Here is a 23,778-nt window from a genome sequence, read left to right on the forward strand (position 1 = left end):
CTAGGTTGTATGGTGCTACACATATCATTATTTTATAGTTCAAAATGTGCAATGGGGGAAGGGGTTAGGTGGGAGAGATGATGTAAGATGTACCACAGTTCTGCATGCACCAGGCGTGGGGAAATAACAGGGATAACGTGCGCAACAACCGCTATCATCAAGCGGTTTAAACGGTTCCATGCTGTCTACGTAAGTCCCGCACGAACTTGCAATGTGCCGAATTATGTTGGAAGACCAAAAAAAAAAAAAAAAAAAATGTACAATCGATCCACTAAATTTTGCACAGCGTTAAGACGCGTAGTACAGTGACTACAGAAAGGGCTGAGTGAAGAAAAAAAAAAAGCCGTACCATCTCGCATTACGATCAAGTTATCGGTTTGTCAATATGGCGACACACGTTTTCTGTGTTGGCCAGGCGGAGGGAGAAGGAGAGAAAGAGAGAAAAAAAGAGCAACGGCTGACAGCCCTCCCTTGTCAAAGCCAAGTCGCTGTGTGGGCCAGGCGGTAACGCTACAGCCGCCATTGATCTGGGGCGCTTACCCAGGCCGTGCGAATGCGGCGACATGATAAAAGTCTGGGCAGACGAATTCAGGGTGAAAAAAAAAAAAGATGTCCGCCATCGTTACTAACGTTAAAAAAAATCTGTTTAAAGCATTTAGTTTTCAACGCACCTGCAACAAGCAAGAATTAACAGTACGAGGTACGGTGCCATTTTTTAATTAATCCACTTTTCGATTTAAAAACAAAATTCCATTGCACTCGAGCGGATTTTCTTTGCATGCTGATGGATAGAACGGGACTGGGTGTGGGAGTCGACCTGTTGCTTACTGGTACTACGATCACTGCCAGACATAACGCTGGGCAGCGTAAACAACAGGTGGAGGGTAGGCACATCACAAAGTGAGGAAACACGACTGGTTTTCACACACAAACACACACAAATTGTTTAAATGCTGCCTTTCTTGTAGCCGTATCATGTCGGTCGGCTGCCCTTTCGATTATCGTAACGATCAGACGACACCGCACACAAGTATGGCGGCGCGCCGAGGAGAACACACACCACTGACATGCAAGTAGCACCCAAAAGCATGATGGCGCAGGGCCACACGCTTCACTCTGTCGCCACTCTGCCTCGACCCAGGCCGCGTCGGTGGCACACCGCCACCACAGCTGTGGTCAAGCTCTCCAAACCCGCGGCCGAGGGGTCAGGCTTGGTGGTTATCGTCTGCGCGGGGACGCGAGGGGGGGTTCGATAGGTTGGGGAAGGGGTGGGGAGGACTTATCGGCAACCGAGGAGAGAGGAAAACGAGATGAGCGAGAGAGCAAGAAAAAAACGGCTGCTTACCAGTCACCAGCGCCGATGAAGACAGGCCGTCCTCATTACCTGCCGCCGTCTCGTGCATTCCTCATTACCACATTCATACGACTTTCTTATTTTAATTTTTCCTTACAGTAGCGAACCGAATGAGACACACCTCAAAGACCAATAGTGTGCTGTCGCCCGTTCGCAAATGGGCTATTGTGCAGCCATGCTGTGAGGGTTACTCGCCGAGCTGTGCAATTTCAATTACGCTTATCAAGCTGTTGTTTCTTAAAAGTCTTGTCAAAACATCCCTATTTATTGACAGGGTCAGACTTGAAAAGTAATACAATTTGACACCCCCAATTCATAATGGAGAGGATTGTCTCTGTCCTCGAAAAGGAGGTGGGGGGGAAGAAGAGAGGAAAAAAGGAGAGACCCAGTCAAAAAGCTCTGAGTCACACAGGCGCCCAGCCAGCCAGTGGTGATCAACTCATAAATGTGCTATCTACTAAGCACCCGCGGATTAGAATATGAATAGATAAAAAATGAGAAGTGAAACCATTCATGGCTGCATATCAGTGTTAAGAAGTTAAACAAAGGTGGTGGCTGTTGCCAGGGGCAACGCGCATTCCTGACAAGAAAAGAGGCTGACCTTTATGAGTCTGTGTGATAGGAGGGCCTCAATAATGAGCCCTCTCCTTCTCTGTCCTGAATTGATTTAGGAAATTCAACACACAGGTCCTGCTACTGCTGTAAACACCCTACCGCTCATGGCCGGCGGTCCCCTCCCCAATAACGCTCTTGCTCCTCAGATAAATTCCTTCTCCCTCTCCCCCCTTTTTTCTTCTTTTTTTTTTTTAACCTTGCGCCGGCTGTCTCCTCTGGCTCATCTTCGCTTTGACAAAACCGGTATTGTTTGCCTGCTCTTTGATTTTTGTTCGGCACACATTTTTGTGACTGGCATGTAGTGATGCGTTTTGTGGACAGTGTGGGTGTGGAGCCCAGAGACCCTTTGTCCATCTCTGCTCAACTCATTTAATAATCCCTCTACCACCGTGTTTCTTTAAGTAATTTTTTGTATTAAAGGGGACACCACCAAAATCTGGTTTGAGTTACTGATCTTCCATATGTCTATGCACTTGTACTTACATTATAAAACGCAAGCTGTACACTTGCATCGTACAAATTTTGGTCTAGTCTGCTTACATCTATTTGAGCAAACTAGTTATCTGAGCAGTTATCTCATTGTTGACAATAAGTATGATGCAAAATGCCAACTTTGAAATGTTTCTAAGGTAAAAGAAACTGTCACACATGCCAAATAGCATGTTATTTATGGTTACTGTCAAAAGAACAGTATCTTCTACGAACTAAAAGCTGCTATCCAGGACTCTAGCAATGGAGTTTTTGTGTGGGTTATGAAGCAGCTTCAAGTAGAAATTATCAGTATTATTTTAAAACCAAGATTTCTAACTAAAATGTCTTTTCTTTCAAAAAAAATTTGTAGAGACTGGCAAGATGGAGAAAATCTGCATGAGTTGCACGATGCATTACCTTAACGGTCATCACCCATCTGCTATTCAATAGTGTACTACAGTCAATCAAATATTAATTAGTCAATTTCCCTCATCAATATCTTCAACTATTAGGTAAGAAAGTGGTCTGTGTATGACCAATTCATGTTTTACTTGTGCCCCTCAAAAAGTGGATTTTAACTGTAGCAATAAAAAGAGCACTAGGACATGTCCATCCTTGTACCAACCTTTGATAAAATCATCTTTTTTTTTCCACACATGGAAATTGCCTATTTAAGATTGGAAATGTCTGCATATATGCACAAATAAGCAAGGAAAATGAAGCCATAAGCCTCACTTACCAATGTCGTCATCATACTCATAGATGATATTCTCTCCATCATGCAATGTCACAGCTACAAAGATGTCCCTGGGATCAATTGCCAGCTGCCCAGCTTGTTCATGCTGAATATGTTTGAGAGTCCTGGCATGGTGCACCATGGTTTGCTTGGTGCGTACATTGCATTCACAGAGGACACACCTGTAGTAGTAGCGTCCGATGTTGTTTGTGCCCAGACTGGACTGCAGCCGCATCAAGGCCAGCTGCAGAAGGCGGAACACCGTAGCGTTGCTCTCGTGCTGGATGCTGGAAGCATGCACCTGCAGCTTGTGCACGCTGCTGGTGTAGAAGTTGCATGCATTGCAGCGCACCTGCGTTGGGTTGCTGGCATTGATGAAGCCCAACTTCCACTCGTTCTCAGGCCCACCCTCCTTGATGTGGTTGACCATCTGCAAGCGCTGGATATGCTTGTCTGTCTTGCAGTGCAGCTGGAAGTTAGCCTTGAGGTTGGTCTTATAGGTGCACAGGTTGCATATGTACGTGCCATTGGCAATGCTGATGTTCTCCGACTCCCTCTGTTTTGTGCGGTCCAGTTGAAGGTGCTGGTGCAGGGCGTCAAGATTGTCTGTGAAGTGTTGGTTGCAGATGCAGCACTGGAAAAGCTTGCTGGCATCAGACATATCTGAGATGACTTCCTCAGGGGGCGCACCATTTTCATGGGCCATACTGATGGGGATGTCGAATCCAGGAGGCGTCCCAGGGACCAGCATGGTCTGGTCATAGGGGTAGATTCCTGGGTTCAGGGGGTTCGGCAGCCCAAACACGGATGGGTCTTGCTGACCCATCATGATCAGCTGGTTCATGTGTATTTGCATATCCCGTTGCATGTGCTTCACGTTCTGCTGCAGAACCATCATGTTGTGGGTGTGTTTCTCGCTTGTGATGTGGATGCGCAAGTTGCGCGCAACCATCGTCTCGTAGTTGCACACCTCGCAGCGCCATGGCTGCTTGGGCTTCATCTTTTTGAACTGCGAGTCTTCATGGTAAGGTTTGTTTTGGGTGGAGTTGCTGTGGTTGCTTGTACCTGCTAATTTCATGTCTGTGCTGCCATTGGCCAGTTCCTGCATATTATTCATGTGTTTGTCTGACTGCATATGAATGCTGAGGTTACCCTTAGTTGTTGTGGAATAGTTACACACTTCACAACGGTAGGGCTTATAGCCACATGAATATGTCTCCCCGCGGGCAAGTCGAGGATGTGGTTCATTTCTCATGCACCAGAAGCACTGAGCATCATTGTCTGGGTGTTTTTCCTTCATGTGGATCTCAAGCGTTTCTTGGTATTTGTAGTGCCAGTTACATTTTGGACATTTGAGCGTTTTGCAAGAGTTGCGAGAATGCATCATGGTGAGGTGGCCTCCAAGAGACTGGGATGAACTAAGGACCATGTCACACTTGGGGCATTCGACATCCTGGGTTCTACCCTGGGGATGTTCATCACAGGAGCCAAAGAAACCGAGATGTTCTCCAGTCAATGATGCCAAGGAAGCACTGGAAATGGGCATCGATTCCTGCACACACATTGGCTCTGATGCATCTTGCTTCGAGGCTTCAAAATTATGAGAGTCCGTGATGGAGGTTGGCGATGAGGTATTGGTCGGCCTTGGTGAAGGCACAATGTTCTTGCTGGTCACATGCTCTGGCCTGCAAGACTGCATCAGGTTACCGTCGTGCTCAGTGCTGTTTTCGTCAGTGCTTGGGGTTGATGCCTGCTCTTTGCAGTGCGCATGCCAGAAATCTGTGGACACTTTAGAACAGGAATCATCTGAATGCTGATCTAGGTTGTCCGAGAGAGGGGACCGTGTGATATCTTTGGACATCTTAGGTTTGGTGTACACGTAGCTGACTTTGGTAGGTGCTGTCTGGTGTTTGGAAACAGGTGTGCTGGCGGCTGGGGGAAAGAAGAACGGCAGGTTGCTTGTGCTGGTGGCCTGACCTCCTGACCCAGTGCAGCTGCTTTTGTTGCTAGGAGGCAGCTGTAAAGGTTCCAGGAAAGACATCAGGGGGTCCTTGTCTTTACCAATACCCTGTATTATTGCTGAAGCTGTAGGTCTTAAGATTAAAGTCCTTTCAGCTTCAATGAGGTTCATGTTATGTTCTCCAGTAGCATGAGTTAAGAAAGACTTTGCATATCCAAATGACAGCTTGCAAATGAAGCACATCAGAATTGGTTTGGCTGGGAGCTCTTGACCCTGTGGCTCATTCCCACTGCTAGTGTCTATGACCTTGTATTCTGAGCCACCTGTGCCTCGCAGATGGCGCACATCATACACCCTAAAACTGTGCATCAGAGGAGCACCATGGCTCTTTCCATGAACAGAATCAGTGGAAGAGGTCCTGAGAAGGTTGCTCCAACCAGAAGTGTTTTTAGGGACAAAAACTGCACTAGCGATTGGTGGAATAGGTGGAGCTGAAGGCCAAGTAGCAAGTCCTTTTCTGTCCACAATAGCACCTTCTAACTTTGGCACATCCAGCCCCTCCAGATCGCTATCTTCTGAATCACTGCCCTCAATGATGTATGCTGATCCATCTGGATTGTACACGATCTTACCATTGAAGGTTTCCACATCACTCTGGTAACCCTCTGTCTTGTCCCCACTCAGACCACAATACGCATCTCTCTCGACTTGGAAGTCCTGCGTGCCTGCCAACAGAGATGCTTTACGTACATGGCATGCATGGTCCACATAGTCTTGCATGTTGTGGAAGTCCTGCCCACACTTCACACATTCCAGTGGCATCTCCTCGTCTTCCTCTGAGCCCATGCCAGCTTCACCAAATCCCAGGCACTGCTTGCCGCTCATCATCCCAATGCCTGGGTTACCTGATGACAGCTGCATGACTGAGATGTCTGGTGACAAGTTGTTATCCTGGTCAACTCCAAGCCCTGAATCTTTCAAAAGACTGTAGAATGAAAAAGACCAATTTATCAGAAACTGCAGACATTAGTAGCTATATAATGTTATCTGTTGGTGAGATAATCATTTTGTGAAGTATATCAAGCCTTAGTAAGGGCAGAGATAGGTAATCAACTGTTGTTGCTATTACTATTATTGCATACCATCCTTAAAAAACTTGGTATCCTATAGTCTAGCATCCAATATCAACTTCAAGTAAAACTCTTCGTCTGATGAATTTAGTATCATGCAAAGGAATGCCATATTGAATATTTTGAAAGCCTCCTTCCCCCACCCCAAACAAAAATCAAAATCTAGACAAAATTAAGAAAGCTAATTTGGGTGAAACCTGGACATGCTTACCCAAACGAATTTCTATCCAAAAACCCATTGCGGCCAACCATCATCTGTCTGTCCAAGTTCTGCGGGGCACCTGCTGCAGATGCCATTTTGAAGGACAGGGTGACTGGATGCACTGGGGAGACAAGCTCACCTCGGTCACAGTCATCTCCCTCCTGCTGGCAGAGCTTCTGCAGCCTGTGTGCGCTGTGACTGAGGGAAGGAGAGGCAGGAGTGACGTGCGGAATCATGCGGGATGCTTGATTGACACTCGGTTTCAAGGAAGTGACGTCCATTCTTCTGTCCACTGCAGGCTGGTGGCCATTTCATTTCAGAAGCAGATGGAGTTCCTGGAACAATTATAGGCTGCTATCATTAGCTGTCCGGGTGCCACATGACATCAGGAAATGGACTAAATTATCAGTTATCATAAAATATATAGTTACGGTAAACTTTACTGTCTAAACAATTTTCACCATATCACTTTCAGTAGGCCTTGCTGCTCTTACCATCCTTCACACTGGACCGGATCGATTGCATCTACAGTCATGTGACTTTGATCATTCCACATCACACAATAATGGTCAGAATTATACAGTAAAGAGCCTGGGCATAGGGAGTGAACACTACCACTTGTACTGAAGACACAAAAAACCTGTATACCTATCAATCTTCAACAGTGCTTTAAATGCTGTCGATATAAATAATAAAAAGGAAATAATTTTGATAAAATTCACTGCATGGGACCCACCATCACATTAGTTCTGGCTTTCATGTGACTAAAGCATATGTTAGAACATAACCATGCCAAGTAAATTCTTCTGCCAAGATTATGACTGTTACATTGCCAAGTGCTCAGACATGTTTTACATTCCTCTTTGGTACTTTGTACTGGTACTAAGTTGTACTGGTCAGCACTGCTCACACTTTCAGAACTGATGACAAGAGACTTTCTGGAAACTAAACAACTGCCTCGATTTATGTTAGGATTCTCCTTAACAAAATCATGAATAAAGTCTTTCCTTGACAGATTGAACTTGCTGAGGCTAGCTAACATATGCTCAATGGATGTACATCTTTTTGACCTGACTTTAAACAGATGTCTTTTGGGAATGACTTTAAAAAATGCTTCAAAACAAGATATGAAAGGTACTACCTACTCCCTTCATGTGCCTTTCCAACCAAAATGGTTTCTAAGAAAAGTTTGCAAAGAAAAGATGTTTTACATTTCCCCCTTGTGGGCTAACTGAGTAATAAAAGAAGAGAGAGGGTGTGATGGCCCAGCCTTAGCATGTTAGAAAGATCAGTCATATGGTGTGATAAGATGCTGTGAAATGCTGCCACAGACAGAAACAAAACAACATCACCTCCAGACCTAAATCAAACTGAATATTTTTACATCAGCCTGCAAAAACCCTTTGCTACCATCCCTCTTCTACATGAAGACATGATAATTGTAATTTTTATGACTGTCTACCTGCGCTGGCTAGGTGCTATTCCAAGATGCAGATGTTAGATAGCTTCCCAGCATGCCCCACTGGGGCACACAGTAAAGCCCATCCACCCAAAGCTCAATTTATTCAATGCTGAAATGTGAGAGCCATGTTTAAAGGCATTTCCTTAATTATTTTATTCTGTCGTCTAATCATGCATTTAATCGGGCATACCTCTTCCATGTGATGCACGAGGCCTGTTTACAATATCTTAATTACTGCATGCAAATAGACAGGGTAATTAAATCACTTTAACAACGTTTAATCATGTTTATCTTTTGAAAAAATTCAGGGGATACATTTCTATTTATTTTTTTAAATTGTACTGTGTGCTTTTTTTATGGGTAGAGAAAGAAAAAGAAGAGAGAAAAAATTAGAAGAGAAAGTTTGATGTTAAAAAAAAAGTAAAATACTCGTTAAAATATTAAGAAAGTGACAGATGTATTTTAGAGAGGGAAGATGTATGGGAGGAGGTAAAATCTCAGAAACTAAAATTTCCTGTACCACCCAAGGAACTTTGAAGACTCCAGAAAAATGTTTACTGCCGTATGAAAGGAAACTCATTTTCCAGAACACACTGTTTTGCAAAACAAAACAAAAAATTGGTAAAACTAGAATTTGGACACGCTGCACTGAAATCTGCATAAAATACAGAAATAAATGAGACAGACTGCAGCCAGTTGGTGAAAACAGTTAAGATAGACGTCTCAAACCTTTTTAGTGTTTTTAATTGCCAGTAAAAAGCCTATGGCTGCAGGAATGAACTTTTTCCTTTCTTTGGCGAAAATGAGCAACTGAATGCCTCCATGATATCCTCATAGCAATATTTTTCTTCTTGTAATGTTCCAAACTATTTCCATTGCAGTTATTTAAATAAAGCTAACAGCTGAACAGCAGGGCCAGAAGTCATCGGCTCTGCTATGATTTCAGAAACTATACTATACATCTTCCTCTTAGGCTCCACCTTAGTGATAAGTAGGAACTGGGGGAGTAAGAACAAAGCTCAAGGAAGAAAAATCACCTGCAACTCTTGACTCTGCATTCAGGCTATCAAAGTTTCTTTTTTAAACTTTTTCCGCAATTTCGAAAAAATTTTTAAGACATTGGAATACGTGAAGAAATTTAATTTTACAACAAGAAATTTTACATGGTTTATGGGTATCGGGTGGTGAAATAATTTTTTTAAAAACACCTTCTCTTCATCTTAATAAAATCTGCTTCTAAACACCTTGAAATACTGAGGTAAGAGAGTTACTTCTCTTGCCCCAGAAATCTCCTCCCCTTCCACCCACTTTTTTTTTCCATATGACCATCTTTATGTACAGTTTTAGCTAGTTTCACTACCACTTCATCTTCCAGACAAAAAGCAGTGATGTTGTTCTTGTGATCACTGCTGAGCGGCAACTTAAAGGAGCAGGGTGCAGCTGGTATTAAGGAACGCCCCAATAAAACCTCTAGTAGCATTCCAAGGCTTGATTGTGAAGTATCTATACATGCTCCTTCTTTCTCACATTTCGGTCTTTCCTCACCAGCTCGCCTTCCAGAGCGAGAGAAAGGCCTGAAAGCCGGCTCGCCGAGACAAAAAACCCCGTTATTTCTCTCTCGCTGATGACGAACTAACGCCTCCCTCCCCCACATTTCTCTTCGAACCTTGGAAAAAAAAAAAGAGAGAAATTCTTCCCCCCTCTCCCTCAATCCTCCATATTCGCCACTCTCTGCCAACTCCCTTTCTGTTCTCCCCCTTCCCCAGCCCTCGTCGTTCTGCCCTCGCTCATTTTTAAGCATCAAGTTGAGGCGGTACCCATCGGTACCGGCTGACAGACACAGAGCAATAGCAAGATGTTTTTCCTGGAGTGAAAAATGGGGTCGGCTCTGCCGCAATTAATTATTTTCTTTGGCTTTGTTCTCAGGCTGCAGCTGACTTTCTGGTTGCAATTTTCTGAGAGGAAGGTGATATTGATGAAATGGCTCATTGATCCGCAGATATAATTCTTGCAGAGCCAGGGAACCTGACAGCGTAGAAAGACAAGAGGTGGGGGTGGGGTTGGTTAGTAGGGGGAAGGAGGGGAAAGTTGTACCGAAGGCCATTGTTCGTGATGCATTGGAACAACTGTCAACCACAAATTTCTTTGCCCTGCAATTATTCGTCTAGATTTCCAGGTTTTTTTTTCATTCGATGTGTGTGAGAGACTGATGGCAGAGCAGCTACAGCACTGTCTTCGCCTCGGTTTTGCCAGGAGAAATGGTTCAGAACGTTAAACAAAAGACGACATAAAAACTGTAAAACTAAGATTTAAAACATAGCTGCTTACACGCGCCCTCGCATGCGAGTGACCGAATACTTGAGAGGAAACCGAACCCAGAAGGACCCCTCCCCTCCTTTTCTTCTGCATTCTTTATAGACAGGAGCCGGCTGGAAGGGGATGAAGAAGGTACAGAATATGGCAAGTGAAAAGAACATTTAATTAAAAAAACTTTCCCCGTATATTACACATGAAGAAGTTTGGGAATAAGATTTGTGTTAACAGTTTCCCTTGTGTAAAGCCAACGTGTTCCGACATTTTTCTGATTGTTGCTCTTATTACTTTTTTCCTTTATGAAAATGCTGTGTGTGCCTATGCGTCATTTCCCCATTAGTGTTTAGCAAATATCCTCCCCAACCCCCTCCCATGCAGTATCTCTCATCTCAATATGCCAGTCAAGAGTGGAGAAAATTTCTAACGCAACCCGTTTTTCAATGCCCCTTTTCTCTGGCCGCGGACGACTCCCCCCACACCCCATTCTGGCATGAAGCATTCCTGTACATGTCAGCACGAAGCTAAGGAAATGAAAGGTGGCAGTTCGGATCGGAATGGGGTGGGTGGGTGAGGGGCACGAAGTGGTACACCTCCCGTTCTCATGGGTCGCTGCACAAAGCCAAAAAACATTGTTTTTGTCCGGGCCGCGCCGGGCCCAATCCGACAGACAATCGAAGGAGCCCCGTCCTCCTTCCTCCCATCTCTCGCTCTCTCTGTGAAGATTACACGCGCGGTGGTAACCCTTGCCCTCGTCCCCGGACCAAGTGGCTTCACTGTCGACGAGTTGCTCCTCGCTGGGTGGGTGGGGGAGGAGTGGTTAGCGCTCGGTGTTATGTAGGAAAGTGTTTCTTGCCCGAGAGAATGTCTTGCGAACTGGCCTTTTGCGTGTCTCGACAGATGTGCGCCATGTTTTCGCTGTTATTTACAGTTCTCGCCGTCAACGGGATTAACGTACTAGTTATGACGAAGGTGGATTGATGGGCAGGGCCGCCTCACCCGGTCCGCCATTTCAGCTTCCGGACAGGTCAACCCCTCCAGACGGCATCATTCTCCTTACACCCCTTCAAAAGAAGAAAATTAGAAAAGCTGCCCTTTGTCATCTCTTACATGTAAACACACAGCGAAAATGTTAACAACCTCCATGAGGACAAGGCATACTCGTGGACAGTCCAGTCTCGAGCGTCGATGTTAGCTTAAGACTTCATAAACAAAACACAAACAAAACAAGAGGGCGTGGTAGACAAGGTATTAATGTGCTACAAACCAGTCGGGGTCATTAACACGTTTATTACCCAGTTACGCCGTGACCACGTAAACAGAACGTGTCATGCCGTAATGTATCAAAACTCGCGCTGCACACTAATCTGGTGGGGGTTAATTTTTTTTTTAAAGCACACAGGCACGCATGCGCACAAAAGAGCCTAATTCCTGCTCCACCACTCTAGCTAAAACGCCGATACCCAGGAGCTATCACAGCCTCCAACTGAAAGGCACCGGCAGTAGGTGGAGGAGGGGAAAACCTCCGGAGCGCTGAAGGTGGCATTTTACACTAACGGGTCAAAGGAGGGGACAGCCAGGGGAAGGGAGGGAGAGAGGGAGGAGAGTGCAGGCACCCTTCCCCCTAGCCTTTCCAGCGCCTCCTCTATTACCCCCTGTCTTAGTGCAGTAGCTCCACTGAGCCGGTACGCCACACCGCGCGCCAGTGTGAATGGCAAGCTCATCAGCCCCACAACTGGTGTCAATCACGATGCAGTTTGGATATGGGGGTGGGCCGCTGCTGCCAGGCAAAATGGCTTCCTGGGCAGCAGCCGAAAAAGCAGAAAAAGCGAAGAGTCAGCCAAGGATCAGAGCCGACACGGAGCACCGGGGGCCAAATGAACAGCCACATTGTCATGTGAGGATATCGCGCGAAGACACGGGGGCAAGGAGTGGCGGAAGAAGGTAAAAAGGGTGGGGGTGGTTTCCAGATGTAAAACAAGCCGGCACACCACACTCCATGCACACGATATCTGTGTGGCTGGGAGGGGAAGGTTGGAAAAGCAGGGTGGATAGAGACGCACAATTGATGTCAAACACTCTAGGAACCCCAGTCTGCATCCCGTCTCGGTGGACATAAAACCTCAAAGCAAATCTCGCTTCAACCTTTCGCCTTCTGCTGCCATTTTGGTCTGACAGGTCTCTAGTGCCTTTCCTGTTACTACAAGACTGAAGATCAGACAACCAAGGTTTTCGAACTGCCAGAAGTGATGGGGAGGGAGGGAAGACTTTGTCTTTTCTGTATTCGCTGCACCCGTGTCTTGCACCCTACCCCACCATCATCACCTGGACACATCGTTGTCCTTCGAGTGGAGGAAAAACGGGGGGAGAGGACCAGCTGTCTTTTATGCCCGATAAATGTGGCGGGGGTGAGCCGTGGCGGGCGGGCAGGCCAAGTGTCGTTAGCTCGCGGGATACTGTTATCAGTTTCTCTCACAGAAACCACATCCGGGTTCTGCGCTTGACGCGAGCTTGCCTCCTTCCACACCTCGGCTCGCCAGCTTGTAGTCACCGTCAAACAGCTTTATCACATGCAAGCGCGCTGTGCTTCAAAAATTTAAAATTAAATAATTGAAAAAAAGAGGAGGTGCAGATGGTACTTCATAGCGATAAACTTCAAAAAAGAAACACTGTTAAGGAATTTAACTCCACTCGAAAGGTGTAGGTGGTTTCCCCAGCAGGGTGAGATAGTAGCTCCCCATCTCCCCCGAGGTAATTTATACTACACCTCTGTCTCTGCGCTCAACAAATTGTGAATCAAGTAGATGTACAATCGACAGTATTTTAATTTATATGCGTTTTATATTAGAAATCAGAACAATAATAATAATACCGCTGTAGATGAACAGACGCGAATAAAACCGAAATGAAAACTGTATTTTTCTCTGAGAGAGAGAGGGATGAAGAAAGTGGACGTGAGTGAATGACAGTGATTAGGAAACATACACCAAGCGGGGAAACCAAACACCAAGTCTAAGCGCCGTGAATCCAATCAAGAAACAGAAGTAGACCTTCACGCAGCATACATAAACCACGCCTTGCTTTACAACAGTATCAGTAAAACAAAACAGTCACCCAACGGTCCTCTGAAATCACTTTGAAAACTTGCTTACAACCTCCGTGAGATGTTGGGGGGCAAGAGGCGAGAACCCCGGCCATGTCCTCGACGGAGGGTGTGAAGTGACGGGTACGTGCCCCACCCCGCCATGTTGTACAGGACAAAGTGCGCCCCCACCGTGTGACCCGTGGTTACGACCACGCCATGCTAACTGCCCCTTTTACGACACCTTGCCGCCAGCCCGCGTGCGTGATCAATAAAAGTGTAGAGTAGTTGTACGTGTATATCAGGGCACGAACACAGCGATCTGCTCCCAGGGGAGGAGGGTGTGTTACGGGGGAGGAGGGGAAGGATCCCGACTTCGCGACATGCGAGTTGTAAAGGTGTTGCCACGAGCGGCCCTACATTTTCATTCACTCTCTTCTTCCCTCTCTCTCTCTCTCAGATACACTCGTTCTCACACTCATACAGCGCAGGCGCGTGTTTGGTTACCAAAGATGTTTGAACAAGACTAGAAGGGCTAGCAAGTGTTTACCAACATCTTTTAAACAATAATCTATCCTAGCTAAAGCATCTCAATCGACAAACTGCATCGTGCCCCAGCGCGAACAACAACAACAACATACACATGCACGCACGGGGCAGAATCAGAGAAGGAAGAAAGTGAAGAGACCAACCTTTGACGACGCCAAGCCGCACAAAGCTACAATCCTTGTGTTTTCATGTTGCGGGTGCTAATCGTGGCGAGCCTTGTTGGAGGGCGGCTGTACACTGGAGGAGTTGCCAATCTAACGCCAGCCTATGATACCGCAAATAAGTGGGAATAATTATGATCAGGCGCGGCAGATAGCACGGCAACAAGCACAGGTGCCGCTAGACAGCCAGCCAGCTCAACACCAGCTTTGTTGGGAGGCAGCTCCAGTGACTTTCTGACCTCCCCTTTTTCACTTTTATTTCCTGCGCTTTAGCGGAGTCGCCCACCTCGCATCTTTTCTGACCAACCTCCTCCCCTCCAGCTCCTTCCCTGTCCCCCCCACCCATCCGCACCTACCCTCTCGCCCACCCTCCACAAACCTACCTTCCTCACTTTTTTTTTGTGCTAAAAGCAAACAACCCCTCCCGACCTCCCTCCCTGGCCACCTCCCCGCCCGCCAATCGTCTTGGCCCCTCCCTTGCATGTGTTAATGATTTGTTGAGCATCCGTCTCTGTAATTTGCCTGGCCTGTGCTGATTAGTTCCAACAATCTCTTCTGCTACAACCCACTCCCATCCACAACCGTTTCCTCCTCCCATCCCCGCACCCCGTTCCCGCTTGGAAAAGGACCCCGACGTCTGCGGTGGGCTCTGGGACATGGGCTTTTCTCGCCCGGGGTCGCCACGAGCGCTCGAACCTGCCCTATGCTTTTCCTCCCGACTCCCACCCCTCTTCCCTCTCCCTCGCCCGCCACGCCAACACGAGAATCTCGCTTATGACGGCTCATAAGCATGCCGCCTTGCTCACAATAATGAGTTTCTGACTGAAAACAAGCGCTGTGTGTGTAGACAGTCTCGCGGAGACTGAGACAGCAGTCATCGTCAATGACAGCCTCGCAACATGACGATGACGAGAGTAAGCCAGCGGCGCTATGGGAAAAGTGTTTGTGGGGAGAGAGGGTTGATGGGAGGACTGTGTGATGAGGAGACTGACTGACGTGAAGAGATGAAATAAAAGCGAGGAGCGATGTTTGCCTGTTGCTGAAGACCTAACGGCACCTTGGACATCTTGATCCGGGGCCTGACATTCAATCGTAAGAGATTTCGGATAATTTCGTGTTACAGATGTGGTGTTGGTGTTGTGAAGAGCCGAATGTGGTGATAACAGAAACAGAAAGACTAACGATAAGTGTGTGGGGTGGGCAAAGAAGTTGGGACCGAGCTAGATACCTCTGTTGACCTAAAAAAAAAAAAAGTACAGATTTTGGTGAGACTGAGAGGTAAAAACATTTCATTTGTTTCCGGTCAGGGTTTTCGGTAGTCGAGCAATAAAACTTGTTACAGGGCAAGACACGAATCTGGCTACGACTGAGAGAGAGACTTTTGACAACTTTCATGTCACCGACATCGTCATTATTAAGGAACAGTGTTCACAACGCAAAACATTTTTAAAAACTAAAAAGTAACAATGGACATTTTCATTACTTTCAAATCCGCTGTTGAAGCTGTTGTGTCGCAGTGGATGAAGCGAGCAGTTCGCGTGCGAACGTTGCACGTTCGATTCTTAACGAAGGTGGGGCGAGGGCGTTGAGAGCGATGGCTACAGGTGAAGGTGCGAAAAAGTTGGCAATGTGACTTGTCTTCAAAAAAAAAAAAACAAAAAAAAAACGATGACAAGCTGCGAATAAGCTCACCCTCCCATCCCTCGCGACCGACAACATCGTCATCATCGACTGCGACGGCGAGAGGCGCCCACGTGCTCTGTCCAACGCCGAGTTGCAGACGTCGAGCCGAGTCAGGCGTGTGCAGGCTGATTAGCTCCCCTGTCAATTACGCGGAAATCTTTCAGACAAATTTCCACGGAGACAATTATGTACTTACGTCAAAGAAAAAAAATCCATAAAGCAGTTTCCTGGCCTACAGCAACAATTAGAAAATCTTAGTTCTGACAAAACAAGTTCCTTATTTCCATGGAAACCAGCTACTAGTCCACGGACGAGAATAATTTGCACATCAGCGTCAGTCTAATTGAAAATCGATATTTTCCCTACCTCTGCAATATGAATATTGCAAGCTAATTGCAAAATTAATCAGAATGCGCCTGTATGGTTCTTTGCACACACACACACACAAAACATGCCAAGGTCTGTCTGACAAACACGCCAGTCTCGAGTCGCGACACCGCTGACCGGAGGGGGCCGAAAATCAAAGTTGTTTTAAGGTCTTCCTTCCTTCCCTCAACCCTTCGATAAGACGTTGGGGTGAACGAACATAAACATGCACGCACGCGCGGTGACTTCTCTCTTGCTGAGCACAGGACAAAGTGCACGACCTGGAGAATGTTGCACAGTCGTTCGTCTCCTGTGAACACTGTTTGCCTTGTAACCTGTTAGCACTACTGCACTCAGGTAAGAAGACCAGAAATCAACCCAGAAACCTGAAACACGAACAAATCCACCTTCTTTCTCTCAAAAGAAAAAATTAGGAGGGTCAGACTCCTGGTGGTTGTTTGATTGGGAGAGGGGTCAGGGTTGACACTTTAACATTTTATTTCCAGCAGACGACCATTTCACCTACAATGTAAATGACAATCGAACTATCGGCACTTAACTTAATTGTTCGTTTCGATTTTTGTTTTTTCAAGTTAAAAAATTAGCAAGTAGTGAATACCAAGCGAGTTTTTCTTCTTTCCCTGAATTCATTGGCCTACCACGTAAGGTGAAATTTGTGTATTTGTGTGAACAAAGTACAAGCAGGCGCTGAGAGAGAGAGCATTGCTGTAAGAAAGGAATCCTCCACACCACTACAGGATCCACTGCAGTCTTCAGATAAACAGGCGTCGTCGTCTTAAATCAGACCTCATCTACAGACATCAACCATTTACAATCAAAAGCGCACGGTGATTACATCAGCTCGCGAAAAGAAATCGCTGTGTAAAAAAAAAAATTCTTAGAAGAAAAAAAAAAACTCCCGTGAGTCATCCATCGCCTTTGTGGCTGGCTTGTATCTCCTGCCCGTGTCTCCCTGTTCCCCACTAAGCTGGGGCTGCCCCGGCTCCCGCTCTCGGTTACGCTAAGCTGTGGCTGCCCTTTTATCATCTCCCCCACTTCACACCGAGCCCTGAGCGAGAGGTCAATACTCACAACGGTTCTCTCCCCTCCTCCAGGAATGGCGGCGCACACCGCGCGTTGTTGCCGCGCCCGCCCGCCGCGAGCGGTCTTGGTGGCACGCTGCACAGCTCCGTTACGCGCGCGCAACAGGTCCGGCTGAACAAACGCTCGCCGAGCGCTTCTTGCTCCTCCTGCTGCTCACACTTCCCCTCCTCCCCCGACTTCTTTCTCTCTCTCACATACTCACACACACACCGCCTGGCTGTGTGAAGCAGCAAGTGGAAGACAAGACATGCACGTGTACGTGTACACGCACACACGCCTGCTTGATGTAAATATTCTGAACGAGTGAAGTGCCGAGACAACGAACGAATTAGTCGATTTACATTCAGCACGCGTAAGACTTTGGAGAGAGAGAAAAAAAGTGCGTGCACGTGTGAACTATCGTGTGTGGCCATGAGGCGTGTGGATGTGTGTGTGGCTTGATAGAGAGAAAAGAGATGATGGTTAATTACCTCTCGTGTTGTTCCTGTTATAAACACAACAGCTGTCCCCACGCCTCGCTAACTGTATCCTGTCAACACCTTGTCACAATGTCCAAGCCGAGGTGATCCAGCCAGCGAACTGCCGGACGTCACGCGTGCGCACACACACACACACGTGTCCGCCTCCCCCCCCCCCTCCACACACACCGATGACAAGCCACGATGGAGACTTTCTACAGTCTCTCTCTCTCATCCACCCCGTCATCAGCCTGATTATTTTAGTAGAAAAATTCAGACATGAGCACTGTTCGCTTACGGGGAGAGGTGGAGGTGTGGTAGTGGAGGGGAGGAATAAAATGTACCTGGATTTCATACGTTGCACGCTCATTGACTGCTGGTCTGCTGTGTGTTTCGAACCTTCTAATCAAGGTACACGGCTAACGAAGCACCGCCAATCCCGCTACAAGCGGTGACCGCTGCCGTGTGAACCGTCCCCGAACTCAGCCGACAACACGTGCGTGTCCTCCCCCTCAAGTGACTCTTTCCCCCCTTCTCCACATACACACATCTCATACACACATATCCCGAGATTCAGCTTACCTGAGTCTTTCCCCTTTCCCCTTCCGCAAGTCAGCGGTCCGTTGTTGATCCTGTAATTAAACAAGAGACCGACCCCGAGCGAGACACCACCGCGACCCCACACCTCCTCCCTCCAGCCAGCAAAGCACGTGACATAAAAGCCCCAAGAACAAAGGAGCAGAGCGCGGAACAGGAGTGCTAATTTGGCCGGGAGGGTTTGGGGAGGGGGGAACAAGGCTGAAGCAGGACTTTGTACAGGTGTACGGTCCCCACAATATCAACACTCGAGTCGCTTACCTGGAAACCAGTCCTCGTTCGACAGCAGACAAGACGAGAGAAATGAATAACGATAATGGTCACAATCCGTCTTCTGTCCTAAGCTTTAGGACCGGCCATCCACTGGCCTCGTGGTCTCTCTCTCCCTCCTAGCCTGTCCAGTTGTGCTCCTCTAATCCCACCTGTCGATGTTGTATTTGAAGACAGCCTTCCCGCTCTGATCCTAGACCAGTGATATTATATCTCCATAGATTTTTGCCCTCGACTAAAGAACGCAGCTGTTCCTACTCACTCATTTCTGGATGCAGCAGCATAATGACGAAGGTGAGTTGTGGCTGTTCTCTACCTTTCACTGCTCCTTTCACAAACCTTCGCCTTTTGACACCTGGATCGGTCTGACATCGGTTCTGATGTCTTATCTACTTCCCCTCCCCCAACCCCCATAAGCTCAATCCGCACGTGTTGTTGCTCGTGCAGCTGTCGTGTTGTGCAACACACAAAGGGATTTTAATCCAGTGTTGGTAATTATTCTTTCTCCAAAACTGAAGACATTACAGATGAGCGTGAACGGTTAGTGGTCGAGGTGATTACAAAAGGATTTGCGATCAAAGTACACGTGTAACTTTGTACACCTCTTCATTGCCACTACACACACCTCTCACACTACTGTTTATGTATATATCTATTTAAAAAATAGAGCAAGGCCCCTGAGATTATCAGTTTCAACAAATCTGAAGTTTTGAGTTTATCAGAACTGTTCAGATCTTCAAGCCAGGTAATTTACTTCCTCTAGTGGGTACTCTCCCTTCACGGTCCTCTCACACCTGCGCGATTACAGATTAAAATTCTTTGTACCTAGAATGTTCGGGAAAGGTAAAACAGGGCATGCTGGGTACGACATACAAACACGTTTTATGTAATAAAGAGTAAATAGTAATTAACCTGGTGGATGAGCATCCAGATAAACGGAAGACGGGGTAATAAGGAACAAAATTTACTGAGTACTACAAAGCATCCGGTAGTAAAAAAAAATGGTGGAGGAGAGTGGGAACGCTCGTAGTGTAGTAGGGTAAGACACTCGGTTGTCACAAATGCAGAAACTAACGTCTTGGGTTCAAATCCCGTCTCGGGATGTTATCTGTATGGGTTGGCCGTCGGGAGTTTCTTTTACAGGTACTCCGCTTTCCTATTTTCCTCCATTACCCTTCTCCCCACAACTGTCTGAAAATGGAAACTTTCCTATTGAGCTAGACAACCAGAAAAAAGAAGTCCTTCCATAAACGAGCTCAGATTCTGCAGCAGGCAGGTGATTACGAGAAGATAAGGCTTCGCCGACCAACACATTATATGATAGGTTGATCTTTTTTTCGCGAAGGGAGGGGTGTTAATAAATAAGTGGATACAGACTGGACAGGGTGAGGGGACATGCAGCAAAGGAAAATCTCGCCATCACAACAAATTGCAGCGGGACAGATACTACGGGAAGCCGTTTGTTTGCAGAAAAACGGTTCGAAAAGCCACCAGAACGGAGCTGGTGCCGGCTCATCCTGTAAATAACTTTAAGTCGTTATAACACATTCTTCTATATGATCTAATAATAATAACAACAGCAATGTTATCTTGAACAGCTGTACATCTTCATCAAACTAGCTTTTTTTTTTCTCACGCCCAGGGACCTGGTGCACAAAAGCAGCCTCCAAAACTTCTCTTCTGGAATTCGTGAAAACATTTGAAACCTGAATTCTCGCTGTATCTGATAAGAGGCCGTTTGTTACCGACTTGACTCAATGACTGGCGAGAGAAGAATACGAACAAGAAAAATACCGAAACACGGACTTCGTCACTCTTTCATCGGCAGCTCCACCCAGAGTTGCAGACTGTGGAAAGGATACACCTTACTAGCGTGACCGCTCACCCCACGTTTCCCCGAATCTGACTATCAATCAGCTCCCCCCCTCTCTCTCCCACCCGATTCTGTTCGGGTAACAAGGGGCAAGTCACTGTCTCTTTCATTTAGGAGGTGGGTAGGGGTATGGGAGAAAGCCATGGAGGCCGAAGGTCTGCGATGAATTACTGAAGTCAGTCAAGTAGAACGCCCCGGTAGTTCAAGGCGAAACCCACAAGAAGAAAAGAAAAAAAAAGCCGGCGATAATCTTTCACCAACAGAACTGAGACATGAAGACTTTCCCGCCTCTAGCTTTTGTGTTACACCTTGTTTACTACACTGCTGGGGTGGGGTGGTTGGGGGCAGGGGAGCGGGAGTACCGTGCACGCATGTACACATTTCTCTCGACACACAAGAGTGGAGGGTCAAAGGAGCAGGACAAGAAAACAACAGGTGATTTACCGAAGCACAAAACAGACATAATCCGCCACGTGAAGAAGATTCCGAACTGTTTCCAATCATGAATTATGGAAAGAGTGAAATAGAGAGAGAAAAAAAAAAGTCGCTATACTTATCGTTGTCCTACTCCTTCAATCTCATCATTGCGGCGCATATGGTTACCTTTCCGTGTGTAACATCCACTCTTACAGTTTCCACACACAATAATTTTTTTGCCCACCCCCCTTACAAACACCACGCATGTTTGTCTAACACCCGTAACACGGACCCCGACCTTGCACGGCGCAAGAAAACGCTCCGAAATGTGATCCGCCGCACCGAGTGACTCTCGTGCCAGTCGCAGACAACTGCAACAGGTCGTGCAACAATCCTCTCCAACGGAGGAAAAGAGAGAGGGGGAGCACAAAAATCTTTGGCCAAAAACAGATTCACAGCAAGACCGCCGCCGATCGATCCTGGGGTGGATGAAGGGGTAGAGGGTGGGGGGTCCTGTTTCAGTCTCCAGACTGGCCGAGCATGAGACACGCCGCGACACACTTGCAGTGGGTAATGAGGTTAGTGTTACATCCCACCCTACCCCCGCCCACCCTTCACTTGCAGGGTGTGGTGGATGACAACATCCAGACAAGGATGGAAAGGTACAATACACACGCGCAGCAGTCGTTAAAAAAACAAAATGGTGAAAAAATAAAAACAAGCCGGTCTCTTACCTATTGCTGAACAACGGTGCAGCCGTGTGTGATTGGCGGACAAATCTCGGCTTACACTGGAGCCGAGCCTGGCATCCCGGCGTCATTCTGCTGGCGACAGAGACAAATCTGACTAACGAATGTCGGAGGGAAATCCTAATGAGACCCAAGTATCGGGCCTCTCTCTCTCTCGTCCCCCGCCTCACTCTCTTTTCCCCTCCCGCCCCCCTAGTTCTCCCTCAACGTCACCGCCAAGGTGGCATGCGTGTGTGTAGTAACCGCCACTGCATTCCCCTCCCACCGTCCGTCTCCTTCCACCAGACTAGTCTGTCCCTTCCCCTTGTCCCCTCCGCGGGCACGGACGCTTATAAAGCATAACAATCTTTCTCCTACTCACCCCTACCACCACCACACCACCACCACCACCACCCACCACAACCTCTGATCCCCTCTCTTCCCCTCGGCCCTATCGATTTATTAGTTTGACGTCATCTATCACTTTCTGCAGGACTCGCCCCGCGACGGAGTCGTGGAGAATAATTGTTGCCCAAACGGCCATTATTATGCGGCAAGGGTCAGAGCCACTAATGAGAAGGCGCACATTAAGCGAGCTTGTTCCGCAGTAAAAGCAAGGCAGGCAGGCAGGCAGCACGCACACACGCACACACACACACGCGCGTGCGCGCGAGCAGCGGCAGGAGCCCCAAGCCCCGAACGCCAAAAAAGAGAAAGAGGAGAGAGAGAAGAGGAGAGAGAGAATAGGAGCGCGCGAGGGTGAGTGGTCGCAGTAGCAGTGGCTAGGTCTGCCCGCAGCGGCAGGGGCGGGCGACACACGCAGTGAACACAACCCCGGGGCCCAGTGGCCTCCGCGACGTCTCCTGCCCCGCTACCTCCCACACTGTCTCTCCCCTCCCGTCTCCCTCCCTCCACACGACTACTTCACGTCAACCACGCCGCGGACCGCTACCACTGCCACCCGCTGCCAGTGCCGTTACAAAGCTACTTATGCGGTGGGACAGCATGTGTAGCGGCTCGCTCTCCCTCTCTCTTGTGTGCGGTCTCTCTCTCCCCTTCCCTCCATCCCTCCATGTCCTCCCGCAATCAAGATTACGTTTCACAGCAGACACGCCGCGTCTTCCGGAATCGCCCAGAAGAAAAGTAGAGAGCAACACGAGGGTGTCAACGGAGCTCCCAAAATGTTTTTTTTTTAAAAACAACCTCGACCAAAAAAAAAAAATGTTTGAAGCAAGAAACAACCGTCAGATGCTACACCTACTTGATGGGGTATGTAACGGAAAGAGAGAGGCCGCAGCCCCAGGGTCGACGTCGCCAACACTGACCACACCCCAGCTTTCCTCGTGACGAAGCAAGATGACCAGCAAACAGTCTGACCAGCAGAAGATTCTGGATGGGACGGCGGCGCTGACAACTCCGGGGGAGGTGAGAGGCGAGGGAGACAAAGGGTCACACGGCGAGTGATTGACCTCTACAGGTACGCGCGAGGACTGCTTGGACCAGACGTCCGAGAGGGTGGTGAGGGGGATTATGGAGGGTGGGAGACCCGTTAATTGTCATCCTTCAGAACTAAATATTGACTATAACAAGCAGCAACTGTCTGTGATGTTTACTACTGACTGGTTCGGGTCGTAAAGCTTTTTCGAAAAGGGTGGAGGGTTAGGGTGGGGTAGTGACGGGAGGAAGGAAGGGTATTAAGCACTTCTGCGGTGGGTAGGAGGGTGGGAGGGGAATGAGGTGAGCAGGGAGATGCAAAAGGTGACGGGACGGGTACGACTGTCGCTGACAACAGGGCGATGTGATTGTAGTGTGGGTTTGGGTACACAGCAATCGGACCGGTGCCCGCCGTCTCGTTCGCCGAATGCGTGTTGGGGTGGGTGGGTTGAGACACTGTATGACGCCATTAAGCCCTCGAGGTGCCTTTTGTCATGTAGGAGGACGAGGTCCGGCTGGTAATAGGCACGCACGCGCATGGCATGCTGCTTAGTCAGCGGTCACGGCTGAACTTTCCAACAGGTGACAGAGGACGAGGTGAGGGTGTGTGTGGTCAGGAGGTCCGGCAGTGTCACGCAGGACACCTTTCATCGCTCCCCATGTGTCTCAAACTTAACTGTCTGTGACCAGAGTGCCTCCATCTCTCTCTCACTCACACCCAGACAAAAGCTGTGACCCAGGTTTCTCTCTGTCTGCTGCAGCGCGAACTCGAAGCATCACGCACCAGCACGGCCGATTTGCATGTCTGTGGAACAA

At 47.8% G+C, this 23,778-nt stretch overlaps 1 protein-coding gene across 4 annotated transcripts in view; it reads right to left on the reverse strand.

Annotated features, from left to right (window-relative positions):
- LOC112576703 (zinc finger homeobox protein 4-like) overlaps positions 1–23,778 on the reverse strand; it is a 145,345-nt gene that overhangs the window by 40,028 nt on the left and 81,539 nt on the right. For 3 of the 4 annotated variants that reach the window (XM_025259354.1, XM_025259353.1, XM_025259355.1), the window contains 2 exons: positions 6,478–6,803; positions 3,180–6,121 (listed from right to left, as the gene is read on the reverse strand). In XM_025259354.1, coding sequence (XP_025115139.1) covers positions 3,180–6,121; positions 6,478–6,749 — 3,214 coding nt within the window. In that variant the 5' untranslated portion in view covers positions 6,750–6,803. Of the gene's footprint in view, positions 1–3,179; positions 6,122–6,477; positions 6,804–14,014; positions 14,390–23,778 lie in introns of those variants that run through there. The other variant, XM_025259356.1, reaches the window with a different exon arrangement.

This window comes from Pomacea canaliculata, linkage group LG12, assembly GCF_003073045.1.
Source record: "Pomacea canaliculata isolate SZHN2017 linkage group LG12, ASM307304v1, whole genome shotgun sequence".
NCBI classification, from domain to species: Eukaryota; Metazoa; Mollusca; class Gastropoda; order Architaenioglossa; family Ampullariidae; genus Pomacea; species Pomacea canaliculata.